The sequence below is a fragment of the Pelodiscus sinensis genome, chromosome 1, assembly GCF_049634645.1.
Source record: "Pelodiscus sinensis isolate JC-2024 chromosome 1, ASM4963464v1, whole genome shotgun sequence".
Taxonomy (NCBI): domain Eukaryota; kingdom Metazoa; phylum Chordata; order Testudines; family Trionychidae; genus Pelodiscus; species Pelodiscus sinensis.
In genome coordinates, this window is record NC_134711.1 from 55,398,327 (window position 1) to 55,415,015 (window position 16,689).

Sequence of the window (16,689 nt, forward strand, 5' to 3'; positions counted from 1 at the left end):
AGGGTGTGTGGCTACTCTGCTTGTACTATTCTGCCAGGTGGTGGTGGTGGTGGTGGTGGTGGGAGATTGTCTTGACTATTGCTGCAACTGCACTCCCCTGGAGTCCATTCTCAAAGCGGCAGCAGCAGCTTTTTCCATATTGATGTTTCTGCAGTTCCAACCTGTGGTGTGGCCTGCCCTCCATTTTGTTTCCCTTTTTGTGTGTTTTGTTTGAGGATCTCTCTCCTCTTTTGTGATTGGTCTGGTTGTTTGTCTCCCACCCTTATTCAGCCCTTTTCTGGACCTGTCCAGCTCTGTCAATTGAGATAAGCTCCCTGGTAATCAATCCCCTTTTCTTTCCTTTTCAGTTTTTCCAGCCTTCTAGAGGGGACAGGGCTCCCCCATAGTTGCTCTCCTGGTAGGGCACAAGGACTTGAGCCTCCACTATATGCAGTCTTTTCTTTGGAGGAGGGCACTGGTTGTTAACCAGCTGGTCCTGTACATACTCTGACACCAGTTCAACACCCTCAGCTCACCTCTAAGAATCCTGGCCAACTCCAGAAGGAAGTCCTGGAATTTTTTTAGTCAGAGAAACAAAGTCTCTGGAGATGTCCTGAGGAAGAGGAAGGGCAGGTCTCATGTTTTTGCAATCTGCTCCATACTTTCCGTCCTCAAGCCCTGTAGAGACTTCTGTTTGGTGCTTGGGCCCAAACAGTAATGATGTCCAGAGAGCTCTGATAAAGGGATGTAAAAAATCATTTAAAAGGGAAACTCTGTTCAAATTCAAACTCCTCTAAACTGAGGATATTAAAAAAAAAGTCTTAACTTGGGTGTATTTCCATGGCTGCATAATTAAGGCAAAGGCAAATTTCAAGCTATTGCCTCAGAGCAGGGGACACTAGAGCTTCTCAATAAAACAGCAGGGAGCATTTTTAACAGGGCAAAAATACATTCCTCTTAAGTCTTGTTTTCAGAAATGACTAGATTATTATAGCTGTGACAATTCAGCCCAAAGCAGGCAGCACCCAGTATGAAACATTTGAACCTGGCTGGCTTAATTGTGGCAAAGTTATAAACAAGAGAAAAAAGTGTCCTCTAATGGAAAGTATCAGGTAATCTTAACCACAGGCATTGGGTATATGTATCACCTATTACAGTAAACTTCCGATAATCCGGCACCTTTAGGACCCAGGGGGTGCTGGATTATCAGATATGCCGGACTATCAGAAGGGGGGGCTATGAGGGGTCTGGAGTGGGGTGGAAGGGGATGCCACCCCAGACCCCTCATAGCCCCCCGATACGATAGTCAGGCTCTGCCCCAGGAGTCCCTGATTCAGGCGCTGCTGGTCAGTTTCAGCAGCAGCTGAATCGGGGATGCCTGCAATAGAGCAGCTGGGGTGCTGCCAGGTTGGTCCCGCAGCGCCGAGGGGCGGCGCTACGGCACCAACCCAGCAGCACTCCAGCTGCTGTTGGGGACGCCTGGGACAGAGCAGCTGGGGTACTGCCCGGTTGGTCCCGTAGCGCTGCCCCTCGGGGCTGCGGGACCAACCCGGCAGCACCCCAGCTGCTTTTGGGGACGCCTGGGACAGAGCAGCTGGAGTGCTGCCGGGTTGGTCCCGCAGCGCCAAAGGATGGCTCTGTGGGATCAACCCAGCAGGACCCCAGCTGCTCTGCCCCAGGGGTCCCCGATTCAGCCGCTGCTGAAACAGATCAGCGGCTGATTCCAGGAAGCCCGGGGCAGAGCTGCTCCCGAGGGGCAGCGCTACCGGACCAACCCGGCAGCACCCCAGCTGCTCTGCTCCCGGCTTCCCCGATTCAGCTGATGGTCAGTTTCAGCAGCAGCTGAATGGGGGAAGCCTGTCCGACTGCTCCAGCACTTCCGGGTTCCTGATGGTACCGGACCATCAGGAGTCCTGGAGCATTGGATGCCGGACTAATGGAGTTTTACTGTATATGGAACCCAGTGACTATGTGATTTAGCAGTGTAGACTGAAATCTTGGCCCGTTTAAGTCAATGGAAGTTTTGCTATCAACTTCTGGATTTCACCCTGTGTTGTAGGGCTTGAAGAGTAAATCATGCCTCACATATCTCTCCAGGTTGAATTGGAGAAATGAAAGCCTATCCCCAAAAGGCCAGACTAAAAGATGTTTTCCTCTTAGGAAATGTATCCTTGGTTGTGGAAATCACAGATTGATGCTTGATTCAGCTTCCAAATTTCATGAGCCCACTAACCCAGAAGTTCACTGCCCTCTGTACTAGCTCTGGGCACCTTTCTTCATATCCTTAATCTCCTTCCCCACTACCTCAAATATCCTCATTTAAAATGCATGACTGGGGGAAGAGAAAACTGGTTGCATCTCAGTAGACTCTCTCTGGCATGCAGGGGAAAGGAGTCAGGTAACATGTTGGTGCTACCCTCCTCCAGTCCATAGCCTCAGTCCTGCAGAGGCTGCAAGATGAGACTTGAGGACCATGACACAGAAATGGTTGACCCCGCACATAGATAAACAGACAGCTATGCATGAAGAGTTTTCTCTCCAGGTGCTGCTCTCAGGGAATAAGACTGGCCTATGTCAACAGGAAGGATTTTGAATTTCCTGATCAGCTTTTTCCATTATGCCCTAGGTTTGACTGCAGCAGATAACATCTTTTTAAACACTACTTGAATTGTTACTTATAAACGTTTTTTAATAGCACTAAACATATCTTAGAACAAGCTATTTTCCTCATCTAGATTTGGCCTTTGTGATACATGAAACTTGTAATAATTCTTAACCATGTTGCAGGAGGGATAACACTTCGACCTCCAAGATGAACTCTTTACCATTGCTAAACTAATGGATCAGTTTCTGCTTTAATTTACTCCTTGGGCACGCCATTGAGATTGTGTAGTGTATAAATCAGTAGAATTCACTCTGAAGTTTCAATTCTGGTCTAAATTACTCCAGTGAAGATCTGGCACCAGCATTTGGATTTCACTGCAATTGCTTTGGATTTATAGTAGTGGAACTAATCTGACTCTGGCCCTTTGTCCAATGCATAAACTAACATGGGGCCCAATCCAACTCCCATTGAAATGAATGGGAGTTTTGCCAGGGACTTTAATAGAAACAGAGTCAGGCCCTTTGTCTGTTTTTCTATTGAGACAGCATTGCCTATTCATAGGCAGTTAAGAACCTTTCCCAGCCCATGGGCAAGTGGCCAACTTTCAAATCAAGGTCTGCACTAAGAATTCAGCAACAATTGGTTACCGAACAGGTCAACCCCTAAACATTACAGTATCGTGCCTTTTTAATGTACAAGCACTACAGTTTGCATAATCATTTCCCCTTAGGGCTAATCTGTCACTGTAACAATCTGCGAGTTGCATGTTCCCTTTTTTGAGACTTGTCTTGGCTCTGACCAGTTTCAGGCAACAGGGCTTATATTGATGTTCTTTGTATTTATATTCCCAACACAGAATTGTCTTTGTCTTTATGACTAATGTCAGCAGATATTTTAGTTTTGGATTTGTAATAATTTGTTCTTAGGGCTCTGTTTGTTCAGCTGTAAGGAAAAAAAACACATTTAAATTAAGGCTTTCAAACAAAAAAGCTGCCTCTGCACTTCCTTTAAGATTGAGGGTGTGTGTGTGTGTGTGTGTGTGTGTGTGTGTGTGTGTGTAACGATCTATGGGTTGCATATTCTGAAACTAAAATAAATGTTTATTAGGTGATATAGAGTCTTTGGTTTAACAATATTTACATATGTGGGAATTGTGAATATGCTAACACCATCATTTACCAATAGTTTAAAAGTCAGAATGGGCATTATTGATTGCTGTCTGTTTCTTACCTACTCTTATATGGGTCTGTAAGGGAACAGAACGAGAGAACCAACTTTTAATATTAAAAATGGATATCGACCTGGTTAACTATAAATATTGTATTATGAAAGGTTATAAAGAAAAAATCAATTTCATTTTAAATGCATGCCCCTATATTAGCAGAGCTCAGGTTTTAGTTACATGTGTTTATGCAAAGGACTGCACAAGTGTAATAAAACAAATGATGTAAATCAGGCCTGGGCAAAATCCAGCCCTTTCTGTATCCAGCCCACCAAGCCACGAGATCCGGCCTGTGGAGGCAGCGGAGAGCGTGAGGCAGGCTCCCTGCTTGCTGCTCTCCAACTGCATGCTGCTCAGAAAGGCAGCTGCCGGGCCACTTCTCTTTCAAAACTGTGAACTTGGAGAGGAGCAGGGGGAAGGCTTCAGGTGCTGCCCCCACCCCAGCACAATCCTATTGGCCCGTTTCTGAATAACAGGCAGCCATGAAGCACCATGCCCCCTCCCTTACAGCTCATAGTTATTCACACCTGCACGTGGCCCTGCAGCCTATGCAGGAGCGGGGCAGGTGCGGAAGCCTCCTGAAAAATGTCCGGGGCTGCTGGCCGGGAGTCACCCAGGGAAGTCCTTCTCTGGCACCCCATCCTCCCCCTTCCCCAACCTCTGCCCACCACTCCTGTCCCCCTATTCCAAATACCCAAACCCCATGCTCCCCCGGCACCCATATCCTCTCTCAGATCTGGCACCCCAGACCTCTGATCCAGATCACAATCTCCTCATGTCCTAGGTCACAACCCAAACCCCTGCACCCCAGGTCACAACCTCTTCCTGTCCTAGGTCATAACTCAGACCCCTGCACCCCCAGTCCAGTCCCCCAGGTCACAATCCCTTCCATTATCCAAACTCCCTCCCAGACACCACACTCCTTCCTGCACCCCAGTCCCTTACCCCCAGCTCCCTTCTGCACCCAAACTTGGCTCACACCTTCTCCATTAATATCATGGAAGAGTATGGCCCTCGACCACTTCCCAAAATTTTGGAGTGGCACCCCATCAAAAATTATTACCCACCCCTGATGTAAATTCCTCCTTATAAAGAAACATACATAATGTCCCTTTATAATCTTTGATCACAAGTGAGTTCTGAAAATAGTTTATCCAAGAAAACAACTGTTGTATATCCTTGTTTCTTGTTATCCAGACATTATTTAACAATTGAGAAGATCCTGACAAGTAGTGCTATATGTCCACCTAATAAGGAGGAAAGAAGACTCCTTTACTTCTGGTGTTGATATTCCAACCTATCTCTCTTCCTCAGATTTTTTTAGGGTTTTTTCCCCCTTTGGCCTTCTCTTGAAAGGTGAGGGTCATGCCTAATTCACTATCTATCCCCGCATCCAGACCCAAAAACAGAAGTTAAGTTGGAGTATCTTAATTCCTGACCTAAGGAGTAGTTTTTGGTAGCTATGAATTCAGAGTTTCACCTATGACTAGAAAAAGAGAGTGTACTCTGGACAGAACAGTCCCATCCATAGGAAGGTTCAGGGTGGCTGCCCTAGGCCCTGTGCTTTGGGGAGTTCCACAGTGGCTGCCTCAACCATCCTATGGATGGGTTCCAGGGCAGCCCACGGTATTACCAGGGAATGTGACATTGGGCAGCAGCAAGGGTTAGGCCCTCACACTAACCACGAAAGCTGGAGCCAGAGCTCCCTGGAAGCCTGCTCCATAACCTTCCTGCTGCTCACATTGGCCGTGAATGTTGATTTGCAGCCAACCAGAGCTGTGGTCCTCTGATACCTTTGGAGGTGCAAGTAAACGTAGTGGTGGCAGCCTGCCAGGCACTATTGGTGGGTTGCCATTTTTTTATTGCCTATCCCTGTTCTAGGCTTTAATTAATACAATTTTTCTATTGTCCCAAAATTCAGAGGGCTTCAGACCTATTCTAGGCTATTTTCTTTAGAATGAGCAGATGCATAAAGCCCATTTTAGTCTATGCACCAATTTCTCCCCAAATAGGTACTCTATAGTCTTGGAGGGAGACAGACTCTAGTAGGGTACGTCTACACTACCCCCCTAGTTCGAACTAGGGGGGGTAATGTAGTCATACGGAGTTGCAAATGAAGCCCGGGATTTGAATTTCCCAGGCTTCATTTGCATAAAGCCGGCCGGCGCCATTTTTAAATGCCAGCTAGGTCGGACCCCGTGCCACGCGGCTACACGCGGCATGGACTAGCTAGTTTGGATTAAGAAGCCTAATCCGAACTAGCTAGTCCATGCCGCGTGTAGCCGCGCGGCATGGGGTCCGACCTAGCCGGCATTTAAAAATGGCGCCGGCCGGCTTTATGCAAATGAAGCCTGGGAAATTCAAATCCCGGGCTTCATTTGCAACTCCGTATGACTACATTACCCCCCCTAGTTCGAACTAGGGGGGTAGTGTAGACGTACCCGTAGATATCTATTTGCAGGTGTTCATATTACTACTTCTATGATAGAAGCAATTGTTAGTTCCTCATATCTAATGTGCCGATAATCTATTGCTAGGAGATGCGTGAGTATTGGTCCTAGTCTTTCAACAGAACAGGGTCAAAGTAATTCATCTGTAGACCATTGGTTTCCTCAGAATCAGGGAGTGACCACTCAGAGCCATCCCATGGTCTTCTGAAAATTGAACCTCCGGAAAATAAGCTGCAGAATAAATTTCATTTCAGGAGCCAGAATGTATACCCATATCTTGCTTTATCCCTTTCCAGAGCTCCTGGAACAGTGCCTGCTGAGGTGTGGCTTTGTGATCAAGGGGACATTCTCTTTTCTTCAGAAAGCCTTTTGCTTCCTTGCTTGTCAGTGACCAATAGGTGGGCCCATCTGCTTTCCTTGATGGAGATTTTTCCACTGATGTGACCAGATACAAGTATGAGGAGCATCAGTCCCTTTTCTAAGGAACTGAAAATCCTTGTCTATGCTACACCAGGGATCGATGCTGCAGCAATCGATCCACCAGCCATCAATTTATTGCATCTGCTTAGATGTGATAAATCTATCTCTGAGTGACTTTGGGGATGGAGAAGAATACCCGGCATTGTCAGAAGAGCAAACCCTGCCAACCTTACCACACACAAGAAGCGGGGTTAATGTAGACAAGGCCTAAGTCACACAATTAGCTCTCCTTACAAAGGAGCATACTGAAATACAGACTTAGGATTGCACTACATTTGGATGGTATGGCTTATACCAAATGGACAGAACAAAGCTTGGGGTATCTGACTCCATTCAGTAGCTCCAACTCTAGGTCTGTTGATACCTTTATTTTATTTTGCTATTCCAGTCAATTTGGACAGTTAAAGAAGACTAATCAATTTCATGTACTGCTTCTGGTGAAGTAGCACCGGCCTACAACCATGGGACTGAACACTGCAGGGGAATGTTTAAATTCACCTAAAACGTATTACATTTTACTTACTCGCTGTAAATGTATGTTGGACTTTTTAATTTGTGACATTTCTACAAGGCGTGTAAGCACCTATGTTTCCCTACAAAACCTACCTGGGTGTTACTCATTGTCTCAAAATGTAGGATTACGTTTTTATGTTGTCAGCCAGTGAACTCTCCTAAATAATTGACGATTAATCTTTCCACGTGCAAAGGGCAAGTATAAAGTATGTGCAGCAGGCAAATCCCACTAAAAAGCTCAGCAGGAGCTGACTGGCCAACAGGCTTTGTATTGACCCTCTGCACAGGAGTGGAATGTACCCCATGAGAGTGCAGTGTTCCGTATCTTTTTCTCCCCTGTGAGTGAAGGATTTGGAATGTGTTATTTTTAAACTGCTGTGACAACCAGTCAATGCTCTCATTTACCAGACACTGTGAGGAATGTGACAGATGACATTTATGGCAAGGTAACTATTTTCAATTCCCCAATGTCCTCACACATTCTGACAGACTGGCCTTGCGTTCGTGATTACATGGTAGACATCTTACTCACGGCTGTGGCTGAGTTTTTGTCCTTTGCAGTGTCTGACAGAGTTGAAGCGAAGAACTGTTTTTAAGATTGCACATGATCAATATTGTGAAAAGAGATCGTGATGCTCGGAATAGTTCTATTTTGATTGGTTTGGTTTCTCCAGATAATTGAATGGTAAAACACTTCAGCAACACAGGTAATTTACCACTATCCTAGTGATAGCTCATGCCCTTCCAGAATGCTGAGTTCCACAGGCTCAAACATCTGAAAACAAGAAAATGGAGAGTTAAGATAAATGCCCACACAATCTTAACTCTGCACCCCTGGAGCTAGAAATCACCACTGGCAATTATCTGCATGCACTCCAGCTGCATGTACTGTATTAGGTATAGGTGCACTGAATAGTGGAGAGAGAAACTAGAGCAGTTTGAAAGAGGAGATCTGGGTCTGAGCCCTCACCCCTTCCATCTACCAGCTGTGTTATCAACACTGCAGAATTGTGTAGGCTCTGGCAGTAACAGGGTATTGGAGTCCTCTTGACAGGGGTATTGTCAGTAATAAAATGAACTATAAAAGCAGTCTGGATGCTGTGATGGATAGGGGGACGTATAGGTTTAGGCAATATCCCCTTTGCAAGTCTGAAGGGGATATAAAAGGGTATGAAATGTTTGTTAAATTTTTCTGGAGTAGTATTCTGCCAGGGAAGAAGGCTCAGTGTTTGAGGCTAAGAGGACAAGTGCAAGTAAAACCTATCCATTGTAGTGAAAAGGCTGAGAAAAAGAGATTGGTTGTATTGGGGCATGTCTCAAAAAGGGCAGAGTTAAGGTTGTGTGGGCATTGAGCATAATTCTGTATATCCTGGTTTTCAGAGGAGAGTTTTGCTGAGCTCACTGTTTTGGAAGGGCATTAGCTATCACTGGGTAACTTTACCTCCATCACATCCTTGGAGACTGACACATGCTATATTACTGACACACACACTAGAGTGAATTGTTGGGCTTAGAGGTTAAAGGCACCACTGACCATAGTCTCCCTCAGTCACTCTGTCTGGTTTCCATCTTCTCCCCATCACGTGATTCCCTCAGTGCATCTCTCTGCATATTCTTCTACCTCAGTCATGTTCCACTCCCAACAAGCATTTGTGTAGTATACTTCATTTAAATAATTACATTAATGTATATAAATTATTTTTGTTTTGGTGTTTTATGAATTTTCTCCTATACTCAGATAACATTTCACCTTTATCCCTTTGATAAAGGCAATAGGATTTTTCTTTCACTGCAGATTTCTGCCCTTGGGCCAGCTTTAAACTTGGGAGTGCGTGGACTTAGGCCCATGATGGCTGAGTAGTTTTCCAAATAGTTAGCCTCTCTTGCAGTGCGTGCTCAGTGTTTTAGATGTGTGAATAGAAGCTGAAGCCTCAGGGTGCCTAAATGGAGAAACAAACTTTTTCAACTAACTTTTTTTTTAATTTCCTCCCAGAGCTGGTGCTTGCCATACAGTCTGTTGGCAGTAACCATCAAGCATCTGAGACCTTGGTATAATCATCTGAGCCTTAATTTGATCTCCATTTGTGAGGAGGGGAAACACACATAGCTCCACACACATTGCCAGCATATGTCAATTTTAAGAAAAATCTGTTTTACTCCCCATGCCCTGTGCCCTGACTCACTCCAAAATTCAAGCCATTCTGATCAATTGTATGGACTTTAGAACACTTAGAACAACTGAGTTTTAAACAAAGCTGGTTTTAGCCTTAAGTACAGAGGAGCTGTCACTCTGATATAAATTAGAAGCATAAATAATCATTCTCCTTTTTGACCAACTACTTCGATATACAGTCATGCTGATTGTTTCCATTAAAATGATAAATTGATGAGTCAGGAATTTATTTGTAAATAAAAAGGATAGCTCAAAAGAATGCACAAAATCCTTAGTAGTTTTTTTTTGTTTTTTTGTTTTTTTTGCTCTTAGTTCCAAGGCTCTTCCCAGCTAACACTCTCCCCCAAAGCTATTCCGTTTTTTCCTAAGACCAGAAGGGACCCTCAGGATTGTCTAATCTGAGCTGCTTGACATCACAGGCCACAGAACCTCACTCACCCACTCCTGTATAGGCCCATAACCTCTGGCTGAGTTATGGAAGTCCTCAAATCTTAATATAAAGATTTCATTCTAGAGAATTCACTGTTTGTTCCATTTTCAACCTGCAAGTGACCTGTACCCCACATTGCAGAGGAAGGGGAAAATTCCCCACGGTCTCTCCCAGTTTGACCTCTGGGGGAAATCCTTTCCAACCCCAAATATGCTGATCAATTAAACCCTGAGCATGGGGTGGGATTTGCTAGCCAGAGACCTGGGAAAGAATTCTCTGTGGTAACTCAGAGTCAGAACCGTCCCATCTATAAGATGGTTCAGGGCAACCTCAGGCCCTGTGCTTTAGGGGGAGCAGGGGATGTTCCAGGGGAGTCCTCGTGGAGGGCTGGTAGCTAGGAGCCTGGTGGGGCCGGGAGCCTGGCAGAGTCAGGAGCATGGTGTCTGGTGAGGCAGTGGTAGGAAGGAAGCTGACTGGGAGGCTGGCTGGCAAGCCAGGGCTGGGGAGGGCCAGTTTGCAGAGGGGCCATAAATGACTTCCCTGGTCTTGCAAAGTCCTTCATCTAGGACTGGACAGGTGTGTTTAGTGTATGAGTGAAAGTAGTAGAATCCATACCTTAGTGATAACTTTCTTCCATCACATGGAGTATGGAACAGGAAGGTGCTAATATAGTGTGACCATATTTCCCTATGCCAAACACGGGACACCAAATGGGGGGCCTGCTGGTGCTTGGGGCTTTAGTCCCAAGGGGGAGGCTGCTGGCACGCACGGCTTCAGCCCTTCAGTGGGGGGGGGAGGGAGCCAGTGGTGTTTGGGGCTTCAGCCCCACAGGGGAAGTGGGGAAGGAGCTACCGGTGCTCAGGGCTCCCACGGCTGAAGCTCCGTATGTTGGTGGCAAAGTCAGGATACTGGGAGAAGGACTTAAAGGACTGTCCCGTAAAAAAGGGACAGATGGTCACCCTATGCTAATAGGAAGTCTTCCATTCCAAATGAAAATTGAGGGTGCTATTCTTTATTCTGTTTTGCTAATGTAACTCCATAGACAAATGAAATCAGATCTTAGAGTCAAGTATCACCCCAGCTTTATAAATGTATATTGATTAACCACGCTCGACTATATTTGAAATTCTGAAAAGACAAAACTAAACAATTCTTGAAAATGTGAAATGAAGTAAAGCACTTTGCCTTCAAGCTACTTATTTAAAAGCTACAAACAGATCTACTACACATCTCTGTGTTTGTTTTTTAGTCTTGGAAGAAGTGGAACAGACTATTGTTCCCAGCCATGGAACAACACCAGACCAGCAAAAGTTTCATACTTCCGAGTGGGTGAGTAATCTTTCACTTTAACTTAGACAGGGTCATCATTAAGCATATGCAGCCCGTGCGAGGCAAGCAGACGGGACTCTAGGCAGTGGCCAGGACCTCACATAAAATATGGGGTGCTGCAGCACCCTCTGGTTCTCATGTATATGCTTCTCAGTCTTGCTCCTGTCCCTGCAGCCCTGAACGCAGTCCCATCCATCCCCACAGAGCTCTTCCCCCCTCCACCTGTGTAGGGCACCATAAATCTTACGGACAGCCCTGCCTTTGGATTTCCAATGAAATTAAAGTGTTTTATACAGTTTAACAATATGCTTCCAAAAGAATAGCCTTCCTTTTGCAGCTGCAATTAGTGTCTGCAGTTCAAATACTGCATGAGTTTGAAAAGCTGTGGCCACGAGTCATGAAAGTTGGAGTTGCAACTACTCAGATTTGCACTTATACTCACATAAATATGGAGGTTAGGCCTCAAACTGGCCTGAAATTAGACCGCCTTAATCTCTCAAATATCTGTAATTTGGAATGAGCCAGGAAGAAGTGTTCTGTTTCATTACTCTGTTGAGAATGTTTACTGATGTTGTGTGAAAGGTTTTGTCTACTACACTACCAAGTTTTGTCACCAAAGACTTCCCCTTTGCAACAAAACAATTTGAGCAATCACACACCCAGTTTTGGTGATGACAGACTTCCATCCCATAAGAGAATTTTGTCTTTCCCTTCCCTCTATTGTCGACAAAGAGCCAGTATGGACTCTGCAGTTTGTATTGTGCACAGAACTGGCTTCTATCACTGTCCCACAATGCCTGCCCTAATGTCTCTGCTAAGTGTTTTGATCTCTGCTGCACTGCAGGCATGTGCCCCTCAACTCTCTGGCAGCTGAGTGAGCTGTTATGTTTGGAGAACAAAGAACAAATCATTGGAATGCTCCTGTTCTGCCCTGCACTAGAAACACAGTGGCAGGCAGACTGCTGCTGCAGGGTAAGGATGTTAAGGACTAGTCAACTAGCAGATAAGCAAATGCTTACTGGATAGTCAAATCGACTAGTCAGTTCTCCCCAACTTCCTGCCTCTGTCAGATAGAGGCAGCAAAGGAGGGGATGAAGATAGGATACTTCAAAGTGGCAGCACCACACAGAGTCCGGCAGCACCACACAGAATCCAGGCTCCATGCAGCGCTGCTGCTTTGAAATGCCGCCACAGTGTTCCAAAGTGGCAGCACTGCGTGGAGCCCGGGGTCAGCTGGGGAATCCCCACTGACCTCAGGCTCCACATGCCATTTCAAAGCAGCAATGGAGCCTGGGGTCAGCGGGGGACTCTGACTCCAGAGGCTGACTCTGACCCCAGGCTCCATGAGAGCACTTCCACTTTGAAATGCACACAAGCCCTCGCTAGGCACTCTTCTGCATTTCAAAGCTGGCATGCCTGCGTGCAGTCTAGAGTCAGCGGGGCTTCCCACTGGCCCCGGGCTGCATGCGAGCTCCGCATTCCTCCTTTGAAATGTTCAAAAGCCCCACCAGGAGCTCTTGAACATTTCAAAGGAGGAATGCGGAAGTGCCTATCGACTAGTTGAGTAGTCGATGGAAATTCCATCGACTACTCAACTAGTAAATTAACCGATATTTAACATCCTCACTGCAGGGGGAGGGCTGGATAGACAGTTGAGCAGCTTTGGCATTTTCTGCATAGGGAGCTCATAGAGCTACTCATGATACTGCTCCCAGCAACTGAGAATGCTGTGGGAAAAAACAGCAGGAATCCCACAAAGCGCAGGGATCAGCTCTGCCTTCCCACAACACTGCACTATGGGATGCTCACCCACATTGCTTTGTTTTACCTGTCAACATGGTACTAGCAATGCGGTTATGAAATGTCAACAGTGAGAGGCAGAAGAACTGGCTTGATTGTTTTTCAGTTGTGGCGACTTTTGCATGTCGACAGCACTTTTGTCATCAAACTTTCCTAGCGCAGACATAGGCTTCTTAGACAAAATGTAGAGTAGCATTTTTTAAGACAATTTAGAGAGTTGCTTCTTGGAACATCTGCTTCTAGAACACATGAACATTCTTGACATCCTCAGTAACACAGGAATCATTGGACAGGGAGGGCTATATCAGACAGAAAATATCAGACAGGGAGGGTTGCAAGTCTTTTGGAGGATAGGATTAAAATTAGGATCTAGACAAACTGGAGAAATGCTCTGAATAAAGAAGACAAAATTCAATAAGGACAAATGCTGAGTACACCACATAGGAAGGAACAATCAGTTGCACACACACAAAATTGGAAAAGACTGCCTAGGAAGGAGTACGGCAGAAAGGGATCTGAGGGTCATAATGAACCACCAACTGAATATGAGTCAACCGTGTGACACTGTTGCAAAAAAAAGCAACCATCATTCTGTGATTTCCCCCACTCCCTCCTCATTGGCCATGGTTCTCCATTCCCAGCCAATGGGAGCTGTGGGGGCAGTGCTTTCAATCAAAGGTTCCCGCAGGGGCTACAAGTACATCCCAGCTTCTCCCGGAGTGGCGCAGACCAGCGCAGTGGGGAGTCTGCCTTAGCCCCACTATGTTGCCAGACTTTCAGCTGCAGGAGCCTCCAGGAGATTGATCTTGATTCTAGGAGACTCCTGGCCATTGTTCTGCACCTGTATGGAAAAAATTAGAGGGAATGAATTGTGTTATGTGCACCAATATCGAGGTAATGTGCAGCTATGCAACACCAGAAGAAACCAAAAACCTATATATATATTTATATATATATAAAATTTAAAATGACCATAGGGATAGTTACTCCAGCCACTACAGGTTAGGCATTTTGAAACTCATCACTCAAAGAATTAAATTTAAGCGTAAGAGGGAAATAAAAATTAAGAAATGCCCAGGGCCAGTCAAAAACCTAAAATAACACACTGGATAGTCAACAGCCCAATCAGCAGTGCTGACCAGAACTGCCAGGATCCCTTTTTGACCAGGTGTTCTGGGGTCCAAAACTGGACATCTGGTCACCCTATTCACAGAGCAGACGCAGCTTGCATTCCACTGCATTGTGTAGCTTCACAGACCCTGCATGCTGCCTCCGGGAGAAGAGTGCAGATATAGCTTTAGCCGGCACCCAAAGATCCCAAAAACACGAATTTCTCTACTACCTCTCTTTTATGTGGGGGCTGAAAATCAGTCCTACAGGAAAACACTGGCTTCAACCTTATATAAAGGAAAAATCTTCTGGTCTCTTCCTAATGAAGCTTAACAAATGTCTTGTATGGGTTACAAAAGTTGAAAAATGTAATAGAAAGTCAGCTGGATGTCTAGCCTAAAATTAGCACAGTGAATTCAAATGCCTTTGACATCATCAGCATGTCAGCAGTTACCATCAGTTTTCTTAAGTCAGTGTCAGACTAATGTTCTACCTGGCACAAAGGCTTTAAGTCCTGGGCTTCATTCAGTAAGTAGAAGCTTTCTCCTTTCATCTTAGGTAATGAAACAGTACAGGAAAGTTTTCCGTTTGAGTGATGCTTGCTCATTGTTGCTAAAAACAGAACTAAAAACAAACTTCTGTTTTAGTACTTCATTACACTTTATTACAAAGAGTGAGTCAGAAGAAAAACAGTTAACAGCATAACAGATTTATTGCTTTGTGATGCACACGCACACCCTGTTTTCCTGTGGTTGACAGATGAATTTGCAGATAGCAGAAATAAAGGACTTTGTGGGTCTTAATGTCAGTCAAGTTGCAGTGTACATTGTCAATACAGAAATCGAAAATATTTAAGTCTATAAATTAAATAACTTTACATTTCTATAGCACATTTCATCAGATGGTCACAAAGCACTTGACAATTAATTACACTTCACAACCTCCCTGTGTGTTAATTATTTTAATCTTATACTAGAGGCGGTGCTCCCTGCTTGCTATGCTCGCCAACCCCACTGTCTCTGGGGATAGGCAGTCCTGACTCTCCCCAGCCAAGGGTCATGCCAAGGCGTGGTCACCCCGGCCTGCCCACTTTCCCCACACCAACCGTTGGGCAGAGGTGAAGCCAGGCCAACCCTGGCTCTCTTCCCTCCCCCGGCCATTGGGCAGAGCCGAGGCTGGGCCAGTCCTAGCCCCACCCCCCTCAGGCTGGACTCCCCACCCCACCCCACCCCTCCTTCACAACTTGTACTTCAGTATGATCCCTCTTCCTCCATTCTTTTACTCACCATCAGTGTTCCCGTTACTATTTTCCATCCATGAACAGAGTAAGTTTTGTCTTGTGCGCCAATACTGAGGTCATGTGCGCTTGTTTGGATGTGTGCCACTGTGGCACCCAAGTCATAAACCTCTCCCTTTTCCCCCTCTGCTGCCATGTCTCCCATCCTCCCCTCACCCCATCTGCTCCCCTCGTGCTTGCTGCTGCCCCTCCCCCCCCCCCCCCCCCGCTGTCCTGGCTCCTGCTCTCTCACTCTCCTCAGCATTCCTCGGGCCTGCCCACCTCCCCATCTTCTCTGACCCTGCACTCACGCTTCCCTTCCCCCTGTGTCCACCCCTCCTCTAGTTCTTCTCCCCATCCCCTCTCCTAACACCTCCCTCTATCCACCTGCCCTGCCTCTCTCCTCTGCCCTCTGGTGCCTGTCCCTCCCCTCCATTCCCTTTCCTCCCCATGTCTGCCCTTCTGTTTCCTCCCACCATCTCCCTGGCATCTGCACCTTCCCTTATCCCTGAACCCTCCTGGGGCCTCTCCCTTCCCTCACTGCCCCTGCCTTCCTAACACCTGCCCTCTTGCCCTCTTCCTCCATGGTGGCCACCCCCTCGTCACCCTTTGCCCCAGTTCTCCTCACGCACCTCTACGCCCTCACACATGACTTGCTCCAACCCCCGCCTTTCTCATGCACACCCCTCCTTTCAACTGCTCTTCTCCTGGCACCCACTCATTTTCTCTTCTCTTCCTTCCTCTCATCCCATTGCCCCTCCTCTCCTCTCCCAGCTTCACTCTGTCTCCTCCCTGTCCCACCCCCACTGACTTCCCATTTCCGCCCTACCCACTCCTCCTGCACTTTCCCCTCATTGTCTCCTATTGGCCCCATGGCATTTGTCTCTCCTCCACTCTGCCCGTTGGTGCCTTCCCCTTTCCTTCCACAACACTGGGTTTTATTTTTGCCTTTTCTGCTCACTGGATAAACTCACTGTTCCCATTGGCCCAATTCCTGCCCTTTTGTCTTGTTCCTACACCTCCACTTGCAGCGTTTACACAGTCCAGTCAGCCAGGACATACCTGTGCCGATCAAGAAAGGCTTCTTTGTCGGCGCGTCGCGTCCAGGCTGCCCCGATCTGCCGACAAACAGCTGATCGGCAGAGCGGGGCAGCCATTTAAATTTAAATGAAGCCGCGATTATTTTAATCGCGGCTTCATTTCCCTCTGCCGATCTGTCTAATCTACATGCCTCCGTCGATGGAGGCATGTAGTTTAGACACACCCTTAGTGTGCAGCCTTTCAGCCTTTCTAAAATGCTGCTTCCCCTCCTGCTGTTCTGA

At 46.4% G+C, this 16,689-nt stretch overlaps 1 protein-coding gene across 5 annotated transcripts in view; it reads left to right on the top strand.

Moving 5' to 3' along the window:
* ANO6 (anoctamin 6) overlaps nt 1-16,689 on the top strand; it is a 187,577-nt gene that overhangs the window by 41,596 nt on the left and 129,292 nt on the right. For 4 of the 5 annotated variants that reach the window (XM_075930407.1, XM_006126492.4, XM_006126490.4 and 1 more), the window contains exon 2: nt 11,102-11,181. The exons of the other annotated variant lie outside the window; for it this stretch is intronic. In XM_075930407.1, the coding sequence (XP_075786522.1) occupies nt 11,102-11,181 (80 nt within the window). The remainder of the gene's footprint in view (nt 1-11,101; nt 11,182-16,689) is intronic. 5 annotated transcript variants of the gene reach the window in all.